The following is a 12,488-nucleotide window of genomic DNA, read 5'->3' as shown; positions in this document are numbered from 1 at the left end:
TCTACTGGCCACCCTTAACAACACCTTGCCTGAGGCTGGGCAGGGGTGCCAGGGGCTGAGGGCACTCGGTGAATGTGAACAGCAAGTTGGGATGTTGTTTTTTTTTTCAAATCTTAAGATGAGATGACAAATACTTGGGACATGTGTACAAAAAGTGCTAAAAATCTAAATAAACAATCTCCATTAAATCTGACAAATGTGAGGTGAAGTGTTTGTCTGTTTGTACTAAAACCTCCAAACGAGAGATCAAAGGTTAACGATCACACGTAAACGCTGAAGGTTGCCCCGTTTTGTCAACTCGATTGGTTGATTGATTGATTTGCTCTCTTAAACCAACTAACAAGTGATTTCAAAAAAAAAAGCATACATTTTTTTGGGGAATTTTAAGACACATTCATTCATTGGCTTGGCAACATATGGGAAATAAATGAATATTCATTGTTTTACGTGGAAAAGTTCCAAAAACTATGACATAGTTATTCATGGAGGAATTCACCTAAAGAAAACTAAACTTTTAAAACGAAATGTGCTAAATTAACATAATTGTATAGCTTAAATTGGAGGCCACCGTAGCGAAGAGGTTAGCATGTTCGCCTATGACGCTGAACGCCTGGATTCGAATCCTGGCGTGATAATCAAAATAAAAATTATAGCGGTGGTGATCCCCTCCTAATGATGGAGACATTTGTGAAATACTATGCCATGTAAAACTTCTCTCCAAAGAGGTGTCGCACTGCGGCACGCCGTTTGGACTCGGCTATAAAAAGTGGGCTACTTATCATTGAGCTTAAATTTGAATCGGACTGCACTCATTGATATGTGAGAAGTTTGCCCCTGTTCCTTAGTGGAATATTCATGGGCAAAATTTGCATTGCATTTGTATAGCTTCAATTAAGTAATTGGTAATTTCGAAGACAAAACTACATGCTGTCAAAGCAATACCTTCTGGGCTGTTATCGCAGAGACCATCCAAATCATCATCTTGTGGATAGCTATCCACCGCCCATTAACCTTAAGGAAGATCTACATGATCTAGAGTGTGAGGTCCAGCGCTTCAAGACAGAACCTCCAGATCAATCGGGTCTAGACAACATTCAGATAGCAGATGCGGTGAATGTGGTCCTTAGAGAACGACCGCCTCCCCTAGCACCAGAAGAAATTGAACTCCCCCGGCAAACCAGACTAGTTCTGGTTTAATTACGTTCCTGCAGATGCAGCCGTCTCAATACCTACAGAGCATGGATTGTTGTCAACGTGCAGGTTGTATGTCCCGATTGTGACCACGGGCCACACGACACACGTCACCTGTTTAACTGCTCAGCCAGACCCACTCGACTCGGTCTTAGATCCCTCTGGACGCACCCCATCTTAGATTTAAGGTTTTAGGCCCATTTAATTCACATTTATTATCCTATTTTGCTGAAACTTGGGAGAGTGAGCTGTGTTAGGCCCTTCGATATCCTTCTTTAATTTGGCCCATATCGGTCCAAATTTGGATATAGATGCCATATAGACCGATTTCTCGATTTAAGGTCTTGCACCCATAAAAGGCGCATTTATTGTCCGATTTCGCCGAAATTTGGCACAGTGAGTTAAGTTAGGCCATCGACATCCTTCTTCTCTAATTTGGCCCAGATCGGTCCAGATTTGTATATATCTGCCATATATACCGATCTCTCGATTTAAGGATTTGGGCCCATAAAAGACGTATTTATTGTCCGATGTGAGCGAAATTTGGGACCGTTAGTTAAGATAAGCCCTTCGATATCCTTCTTCAATTTGGCTTAGATCAGTCCAGATTTGAATATAGCTGCCATATAGACCAAAACCACTTAAGGTTTTGTTGCCAATAAAGGCGCATTTATTATCCGATTTCGCCGAAATTTGGGACAGTGAGTTGTGTTAGGCTCTTCGACATTTTTCTGAAACTTGGCCCAAATTTGTCTAGATTTGGATATATCTGCCGTATAAACCGATCTCTCGATTTGAAGTATTGGCCCCATAAAAACGCATTTATAATCTGATTTCACTGAAATCTGACATCCGTGTCGTATATGGTAAGGATCGGTTTATATATAGATATAGCTACTTAAAAGCCCAATATATTGTTATACATAATTGAACAATGACTTGTTGTTATTAGTATTTGGTCCAAATCGATAGACAGATAGTTTATTTGAATTAGAAAGTGATTATGAGTCGATCCGTATAGTTATCAGTGAATCTATCTATCTCTCTTCCTTCTATATGTTACAAACAAATGCAATAAGTTATAATACCCTGTACCACAGTATTGCTATAGGGTATATACATGTGTTAAGTACGGCCGGCCGAATCTTATACACTCTCCATTTTAGATCACTTTTGTCAAGTTCCTTGGAGGATTTCTTCCTATCGGCAGAAACTAAAATGCCATAGTTGAGAGGTCATACAGGAGAACGATTTAGACCATATGGATAGTACAAGTCATAACAGAACTCAGATAAGAATTGCGTTCTCCATAGACTCAAGAAGGTTCGTTTCAATGGGACCACTCCTAATTGTGAAGCAGATGCAGGTCCAAATTTGGATAATAAATACATGGCATAGATATTGAAAGTCATAAAATCATTTTCAAATTCGAAAAAAATCGAAGAAGAACTGTGCCCACTAGAGAAATCAATTCGAAAAATCGGTTTACATCGAAGGTATATCTAATAATCCCATAAAAACCCCATTTAGCTCAATGAACCATTTGGCTTAATTCCAATCGAGCGACATTTAAGACAAGTCTTTATGCGACATTTCGAGAGAATATATTTTCTCATTCCAAATCTAGAGTGGAAGGCAGATGTACGAAAGGACATGGCATGATCGGTGGATGGTTTAAGAACTTGCTAAGTTCGGCATAGCATATCGGTTGATACCATAACTATGGGTTCTGTAAAATGAAAATTTTTTGCACATTTGCTCAGTCCCACACAGCGCCTAATAAAAGATTATTTTAATAAAGTTAAGCGGTAAATTGGATGCCACTGTGGCGCAGAGGTTAGCATGTTAAAACTTGTTAAAACTTCTCTACAAAGTGGTGTCGCTATGTGGCACGCCGTTCTGACTCGGCATAAAAAAAGGAGGCCCCATATTATTGAGCTTAAGACTTTAATCGGACTGCACTGATTGATGTGAGAGAAGTATTCCCAGTTCCTTAATTGAATGTAAATGGTTAAAGTATTGTAGTAAAGCAGCAAATAAATGAGACCTTTAGAGCCTGAAAAATTTAGGTTTGGGGAATCTGTTTAATTAGAGTAACTATTGGGTTGCCCAAAAAGTAATTGCGGATTTTTTAAAAGAAAGTAAATGCAATTTTAAGAAAACTTAGAATGAACTTTAATCAAATATACTTTTTTTTACACTTTTTTTCTAAAGCAAGCTAAAAGTAACAGCTGATAACTGACAGAAGAAAGAATGCAATTACCCAGTCACAAGCTGTGAAAAAATTTGTCAACGCCGACCATATGAAAAATCCGCAATTACTTTTTGGGCAACCTATATAGATTTGGAGGAGGCCACCGTAGCGCAGAGGTTATCATGTCCGCCTATGCCGTAGAACGCCTGGGTTCGAATCCTGGCGAGAACATCATGACCATTTTCAGCGGTAGTTATCCCCTCCTAATAGTGGGGACATTTGGGAGATACTGTACCATTTGGTATGGCAGCCATGTAAAAACTTCTTCACAAAGAGATGTCGCACTGCGGCACGCCGTTCGGACTCGGCTATAAAATGGAGGTCCCTTATCATTGAGCTTAAAACTTGAATCGGACATCACTCATTGATATGTGAGAAGTTTTCCCCTGTTCCCTAATGGAATGTTCATGGGCAAATTTGCATAGATGTGGATGAGGCATGAATTGAGATTATTAGGCACCCAAAACCCCATAACGAAGAGTTATAGCCAAATGTGAACCGATATAGTCCACAAGCAATCACAACGCACTAAGTATTTGTAGAAAATTGTAATTGCTAGATCGACCGAGTATTCTGATAATAATGGATACTAACTTAGATTCTTAATCTAAATAGTTCGAATTGGTAAAAAAATATTCCCACTTAGATTTCGTAGGCTCAAAACATTAAAGATTGCAAAAAACCCCGAACCAATTACGCCAAGGTCTTATTGTTGTGAAACACTTACCATACAAGCTCCCTTATTGCTGTTTCCATTGGCATAGATGGCAGTGCCATTTGCCGCAGGTTTACCATTCGAAAGGTGTTCTTTGGCCTCGGTTTTGATGTGGCCATTCGACGCTTTAACCTTTTGGCCAGCCCTTGTGTATTTGGTTTTGTAGAAGTCTGAGAACAAAAATAGGAACATAACGCCATGCAAACCGATCCAAACCATGAATCCTTTGGGATAATCGCATTCGCGGAACAACAGCTGGAACTGATGTATGAAGATAGCCACGAATTGGACCTGAAAAATAATGTACCATAAACGAATTTCAGTTCCTCTATGTACGTAAATCACGTAAACCTACCATTTGGATAGTTGTCAAATATTTCTTCCACCAAATGTATTTTTGATATTGGGGGCCCATGGCGGCAATCATGTAATAGAAATACATAATTATATGTACAAATGAGTTCAACAGGGCAAAGAAGGTACTGTGGCCACCTGTAAATGAAGCAAATCCAACAAGTGTGATTCATTACAACATGAATAGTTTCGAAATCGTTTTCGAAATTACCTGGTGCAAACTTCAAGCCCAACCACACCGAGAAGGGCATACAGCCGTGATGTATGACATGTAACGTTGATACGTGTTGGGTCTTCTTGCGCAATATAAAGAACAGTGTATCAAAGAATTCGGTGAACTTTGAAATGTAGTACCACCAGCAAATGTTTGCCATCTGTAAAAAGTAATACAAGAAATTCGATCAACTTAATACGATTGAATGTTTTGGGCAAAGCAGGGTTACAGAAAGCATTACCGAAATTTTAGTCAAACTTTGTAGATACCAGAATTTCAATTGGCAAACATTTTTAAAATTTTAACTGCTAGGAAAAATTTACTCAAATTATATATATGAACATATTTGACAAACATTTTGCCTATATTAAATATGAAGATGAATATCAATTTGTTTAGTATGATTCTTTCACAAAAGCAATGTTTACAAATGAAAACAAAAAAAAAAAATTAAGATTAATGGAAACACGTAAGACATAACTCAGAAATGTTTAAGAGATGAAAATTAATAAAATTTGATATTTACAAAATATTTGGTCTACTGTTCACAAAAAATTGAAGCCAATGTAGAGCAAGGTGACGATTATCGTCGCCTATGACGATAATCGTCTGCGTTCGAATGCTGGCTTAAACATCACAAACAAGTAAAAAAGCGCTAAGTTCGGCCGGGCCAAACTTTGGATACCCAGCACCTCGGGTATATATGTAAACCCGGCACGGGATAGCTGTGAGCACCACACAAGCTGGAACATTGAGGTCCGATATGTGTGGTGTTTATTACTGTCACGAGTAGCTTAGCTGCGAGCTACCGGGTGCGTCCACAGATTGCGGATAGTGGAATGCTCCATCCGGAGTAGCTGTAACTGCAGTAGCAGAAAATCAGCGGTATCGAGCGGAGAGTCTCAATGAGAGGTCGGGTGGCACCGGCTCTTGCACAAACACTGAGTGCCTACGATGCTCAATATGACAAGGCGAGTTACTGGCGCCTTTAAATACCCAATGGCCACCCTGTTTCCTTTGGACTGAAACGAACTTGCTCACCTACAGGAGCTTGACGAGAGTCGCCACCTCCACATGAAAATGTGGTTACAACAACAACAAAACCACCTTTCGCCAGCAGCTATATCGAAATATGTTCCGATTTGGACCAAATATTAATAAGTACAACTCATTGTTCAATTGTGTATAACAAAATATTGGTCTTTTTAGTAGTTATATCTAAAAATAAACCGATCTGAAACATATACGACACGGATGCCGAAAAGCCTAACATAAGTCACTGTGTCAAATTTCAGTGAAATCAGATTATAAATGCGCCTTTTATGGGGCCAAGACTTTAAATCGAGATATCGGTCTTTATGGCAGTTATATACAAATCTGGACCGATTTGAGCCAAGTTTCAGAAAAATGTCGACGAGCCAAACACAACTCACTGTCTCAAATTTCGGCGAAATCAGACAATAAACGCGCCTTTTATGGCCCAAAACCTTGTATCGAGAGAACGGTCTATATAGCAGCTATATCTAAATCTTGACCGATCTGAGCCAAATTTCAGAAGAATGTCGAAGGGGCTAACACAACTCACTGTCCCAAATTTCGGCGGCATCGGACAAAAAATGCGCCTTTTATGGGCCCAAATCCTTAAATCGAGAGATCGGTCTATATGGCAGCTACATCAAAATCTGGATCGATCTGGGCCATATTGAAGAAAAATGTCGATGAACCTAATACAACTCACTGTTCAGCAAAATCAGATAATAAATGTGGCTTTTATGGGCCTAAGACCCTAAATCGGCGGATCGGTGTATATGGCAGCTATATCCAAATCTGGACCGATCTTAACCATATTTCAGAAGTATGTCGAAGGGCCTAACTCAACTCACTGCCCAAAATTTCGACGACTTCAGACAATAAATGCGCTTTTAATGGGCCCAAAACCTTAAATCGAGAGATCGGTCTATATGGCAGCTATACCCAAATCTGGACCGATCTGGGCCATATTGAAGAAAAATGTCGAAGAACCTAATACAACTCACTGTTCCAAATTTCACCAAAATCAAATAATAAACGTGGCTTTTATGGGCCTAAGGCCCTAAATCGGCGGATCGGTCTATATGACAGCTATATCCAAATCTGAACCAATCTGAACCGTTCTGAACCAAATTGAAGAAGGATGTCGAATGGTCTAACACAACTCACTGTCCCAAGTTTCAGCAAAATCGAATAATAAATGTGGCTATTATGGGTCTAAGACCCTAAATCGGAGGATCGGTCTATATCAAGATATAGTCCGATATAGCCCATCTTTGAACTTAACCTGCTTATGGACAAAAAAAAAAGAATCTATGCAAAATTTCAGCTCAAATCTGTATTTTTAAAGACTGTAGCGTGATTTCAACACACAGACGGAAAGACGGATGGACAAGGCAAAATTTACGCTGATCAAGAATATATATACTATATAGGGTCGGAAATGGATATTTCGATCCCCATAGGATTTTCGCCGTCCAACCGACCGTTTCTCTGTTCCATGCGCATTCGACGCCCACCCCCCAACTCAGACTGCGTCGACCCGAAAGGCTTCGGATTAACCAAGTTTATTGAGCGCAGCCTTCTGGCCTTCACCGCCAAATCGTCTGCCCTTTCATTTCCCCTTACTCCGTTATGGCCCGGCACCCAAACGATGCGCATTTTGCCATTCTCAGAGAAGGCGTTAATCTCCTTTTTACACTGCAAGACTGTTCATGACTTTACCGTCCTGGTTGTTATTGCCCTTATGGTAATTTTACTGGTCGTAAAGATGTTCGTACTCGACGTCCTCGCGGTAGCACCACACCACTTCACGCATTCCGTGATCGGCCGAATCTCCGCCTGCAGTCTAAAATAGTTCTTAGTCCCTGGGTTCTCATTGTAGACCCCCAGGCCCACTCTGTCCTCTAGCTTTGATCCATCCGTGTAACATGCTTTTCCAAATGGCTATACTAGGGTTCCGTCAATCCAAGACTGTGCCGATGGCACAGTTCATCTCAGGTATCAAGGTTCATCTCAGGTATCCGATCGAAAACCTCTTCACTTCCTTCCAGGTTTCCTATCGTCAACTCGATTATACCGCGATGGTATGAGCTGCTCCCATCCTCAATCCATTCTCCCATCGCCTTAAGTCTCATAGCCGCAGTGGCTACCTCACACTTAATCTCTATGTCAATGGGTCGGATATCTAGAATAGTCTCCAGTGCTATAGTGGGCGTGGTCCTCATCGCTCCGCCTATTCCAAGACAACATGGTCTCTGAACCTGTTGTATGGTCCTTATGTTGCACTTAGTTAGACGTATAGAAAACTGAGATATTCTGATTCCTTAAAAACATTTCCTAATTGTTGTTCCTACACAAATGTCTGATTTAAAATAATATTTCAGTAGTTTATTACCCTTAGGTCAGGAGCTTACGTTTCAAATAAACATATAATTAATTATGTAAACAAACATATGGCTGCTTTTCAAAGAGATATACATCCTTATTTACATAGAAATAAACCACTTTAGAAGAAAAACAAATTAAAATTCCAAGTGATCCAATTCCATTTATCACGAACAAAAAAAACACTTTTTTTGCTTTTCATTCAGCTCATACAGCTCAAACATATTGACAATGATTTTATTTTATGAGAAAGCTAACCCCATTGATATCTTAATTTATGCCCAATTAATGTTGTTTTAGACTTTATGATGGTATTTACTTACTCTTAAGGCCTTTGGACTAGTACTATAGTCAACAGGTTGACATTTCAAATTGTAATCACCCCACCAGCCACTCATTAAATACTGAAATGTATAAAATCATAATGGATTTTATTATTTTAGATTTTTCGTTATTTCTTGGGGGTGGAGTAAATAATGAGAATACCCCTAGGGTCTATAATGAGTTGTTTTGAACCTACCTCGTAGAATATCCACGCACTAAATGCCGTCTGGAAGAGGTTGTACCAAATTAAAACATTTCTTAAATCCATGGCCTTGCGTTTGGCCATTAACTTTGGTCCTAATGATTTACTAAAATAAGCGTAGAAGACACACAGGAAAAATGTGGGCGCAGGCGAGGACATCATGAACCATCCATTGACGCGGGGATCTGTGAGAAGAAATTAAGAAATATTTTGTGGTTAAAAAACGAAATCGACAATTCTTTATTTATTAGATAATGATTAAATATATTTATATTAAGATAATCATTAAAGTTATGGCTGTAAAAACTTTTAATAAAATTGCTCAAACAATCTCTCCTTTTTATACCCTCCACCATGTGATGGGGGTATACTAATTTCGCCATTCTGTTTGTAACACCTCGAAATATGCGGCTAAGACCCCATAAAGTATATTCGTCATGACATTCTAAGTCGATCTAGCCTGGTCCATCCGTCCGTCTATCTGTCGAAAGCACGCTAACTTTCGAAAGAGTAAAGGTCGGTTGCTAAATGGGCTAAATCGTTCCACGTTTTAATATAGCTGCCATATAAACCGATCTTGGGTCTTGATTTCTTGGGCCGCTAGCCGAGAGGCAATTCTCGTCCGATTTGGCTGAAATTTTGCACGCGGTGTTTTGAATTCATTTCCAACAACTGTGCTAAATATGGTTCAAATCGGTATATAACCTGGTATAGCTGCCATATAAACCGATCTTGGGTCTTGACTTCCTGAGCCTTTAGAGGGCGCAATTCTTATCCGATTTGACTTTGACTATTACTGTCAACAACTGAGCTTAGTATGGCGCAAATGGGTTCATAACCTGGTATAGCTGCCATATAAACCGTCTATCTGGAATCTTGACATCCTGAGCCTCTAGAGGGCGCAGTTCTCATCTGATTTGGCAGAAATTTTATACAACGGCTTCTCCCATGACCTTCATCCAATATGGTCTGAATCGATCTATAGCTTGATACAGCTCCCATATAAACCGATCTCCCGAGTTTGTTTCTTGAGCCCCTACAAGGCGCAATTCTTATCCCAATGGACTGAAATATTACACAAAGACTTTTGCAATGTTCAGCATTCAATTCATTTATGACCCGAATCAGACTAAAACTGGATATAGCTCCACTAACATAACAGTTCTTATTCATTATTCTTTGTTTACCTTAAAAGAGATACCGCGCAAAGAACTCGACAAATGCGATCCATGGTGAAGGGCATATAAGATTCGGCCCGGCCGAACTTAGCACACTCTTACTTGTTAATAAATCAATTTTCCACACTCATTTCTTGTTCATCTGGAGAACACATTTCTTATCCGATTATGACCACACTTAGTATGCAATAACTATTAACAATGCACGCCAAGGTCTAAATAGGTCCATGACATGATGTAGCTTTCTGCCATATCCCAATATGGTATCTTGCGTATTAAGTTATCCGTTAAGCTATTCCGCATACAGCCAGATATGGCCGCCGGAAGGCCATTGTTTTTATTTTGAGTTCTCTTAAGACCTCCAACCGTACTATTTTAGTTTCTGTCTCTATAATAAATCTATCCGAGAAATGCGATCCATGGTACAGGTGAATATGAACCACTGCATAGTAGTATAGAAAAAAAAAATAAGAGGAAATAAGTCCGACATTTTTGAATTTATAATAACCAAAATCCCTATACTGAGGAAAGAAGTTTGCAAAATCGCCAGTTTTTGTTAAAAAGCCGTAGAGACTCCAATCGGACCACAAATGAGCTGTTGGCACCCCGAACAAATTTTTGTATGACCAAAGTGTCCATTTTCTTTGGTCTAAATCTTAATATAAACTAAAATAAACCCCATATATAGACCGATCTTCTGATTTAAGGTCTTAGACTCACAGAAAACGCACTAATTTTCCGAATCGACTGAAATTTGACACAATGAATTGTGTTAAGTTCATTGATATCCGTGTCGAATATGGCTAACCGATCTTTTGATTTAGGGTCTTAGGCCTTTAAAAGCTTAGGCCGGTGAGCTGTGTTAGGCCTTTCGACGCCCGTGCCGAATATAGTTTAGATGGGACCATTTTTGGGAATAGCCCCCATATTGACCGATCTCCCCATTGAAGGTCTTTCACCCATAAATAGCGTTTGTATTACCCGATTTTGCGGAAATTAAGTACAGTGAGCTATGTTAGACCGCTTCACATCCTCCTCGAATATGGTGCAGATTGAGTCATATTTGAAGCTGACATTTCCATACCTATAGTGTTTGCTAACACACGGCAAGCCGTCGCACAGCGGGCCAAACGGCGACAAAAGCTGGAAATAAGTCCACTTTTTTGATCTGAGCGGTAGAAAAATGTTCTAGACGTTTGAAAGAGGACATAGGATTTCCGGAAAAGCTCTTTCTCCAGAGTCCTAAATCATGCAAATCGATTCCGTAGATCAAAAGTTATAAACCCTTGAAAGTTGGAGAATAAGAAATTGGTCAATGCTGATTGCTGGATCTCGTATCATTAACAGATAGACCAAGAACCATTTTCCTGAAAGCCTATATTTTCCTCTACAAATGTCGAGAACATTTTTATACCCTCCACCATAAGATGGGGGTATACAAATTTCGTTATTCTGTTTGTAACTACTCGAAATATTCGTCTGAGACCCCATAAAGTATATATATTCTTGATCGTCGTGACATTTTATGTCGATCTAGAGATGTCCGTCCGTCTGTCTGTCTGTCTGTCAAAAGCACGCTAACTTCCAAAGGAAATTTTGCACAAATACTTCTTATAAGTGTTAGGATCGGTATTGTAAATGGGCCATATCGGTCCATGTTTTGATATAGCTGTCATATAAACCGATCTTGGGTCTTGACTTCTTGAGCCTCTAGAGGGCGCAATTCTTATCCGATTTGAATGAATTTTAGCACGACGTGTTTTGTTATGATATCCACCAACTGTGCCAACTATGGTTCAAATCGGTCCATAACCTGATATAACTGCCATATAAACCGATCTGGGGTCTTGACTTCTTGAGCCTCTAGAGTGTGCAATTCTTGTCCGATTGCAATGAAATTTTGCACGACGTTTTTTGTTATGATATCCAACTACTGTGCCACGTATGGTTCAAATCGGTCTATAACCTGAAATAGCTGCCATATAAACCGATCTTGGGTCTTGACTTCTAGAACCTCTAGAGTGCGCAATTCTTATCCGATTGGAATGAAATTTCGCACGACGTGTTTCGTCATGATATCCAACAACTGTGCCAAGAATGGTTCAAATCCGTCTATAACCTGATATAGCTGTCATATAAACCGATATTGGGTCTTGACTTCTTAAGCCTCTAGAGGGCGCAATTCTTATGCGATTTGAATGAATTTTGGCACGACCTGTTTTGTTATGATATCCAACAACTGTGCCAAGAATGGTTCAAATCGGTTCATAACCTGATATAGCTGTCATATAAACCGATCTGGTGACTTGACTTCTTGAGCCTGTAGAGGTCGCAATTATTATCCGATTTGCTGAAATTTTGTACGACGGATTCTCTCATGACCATCAACATACGTGTTTATTATGGTCTGAATCGGTCTATAGCCCGATACAGCTCCCATATAAATCGATCTCTCTACTTTACTTCTCTTGAGCCCCTAAAGGGCGCAATTCTTATTCGAATTGGCTGACATTTTACACAGGTCTCCAACATATAGTTTAATTGTGGTCCAAACCGGACCATATCTTGATATCGCTCTAATAGCAGACCAAATCTTTTCTTATATCCTGTTTTGCCTAAGAAGAGATGCCGGGAAAAGA

The 12,488-nt window shown here is 39.6% G+C and overlaps 1 protein-coding gene across 4 annotated transcripts in view; it reads right to left on the bottom strand.

The window, feature by feature from the left end:
- Nucleotides 1-12,488, bottom strand: part of LOC106084351 (elongation of very long chain fatty acids protein 7) — a 113,772-nt gene that overhangs the window by 6,690 nt on the left and 94,594 nt on the right. For all 4 annotated transcript variants that reach the window (XM_013247972.2, XM_013247998.2, XM_013247981.2 and 1 more), the window contains 5 exons: nt 8,666-8,856; nt 8,469-8,549; nt 4,726-4,888; nt 4,516-4,652; nt 4,173-4,451 (listed from right to left, as the gene is read on the bottom strand). In XM_013247972.2, coding sequence (XP_013103426.1) covers nt 4,173-4,451; nt 4,516-4,652; nt 4,726-4,888; nt 8,469-8,549; nt 8,666-8,856 — 851 coding nt within the window. The remainder of the gene's footprint in view (nt 1-4,172; nt 4,452-4,515; nt 4,653-4,725; nt 4,889-8,468; nt 8,550-8,665; nt 8,857-12,488) is intronic.

Source organism: Stomoxys calcitrans, chromosome 2 (assembly GCF_963082655.1).
Source record: "Stomoxys calcitrans chromosome 2, idStoCalc2.1, whole genome shotgun sequence".
In the NCBI taxonomy this organism is placed as follows: domain Eukaryota; kingdom Metazoa; phylum Arthropoda; class Insecta; order Diptera; family Muscidae; genus Stomoxys; species Stomoxys calcitrans.
This window is presented reverse-complemented; position numbering and strand designations above follow the sequence as displayed.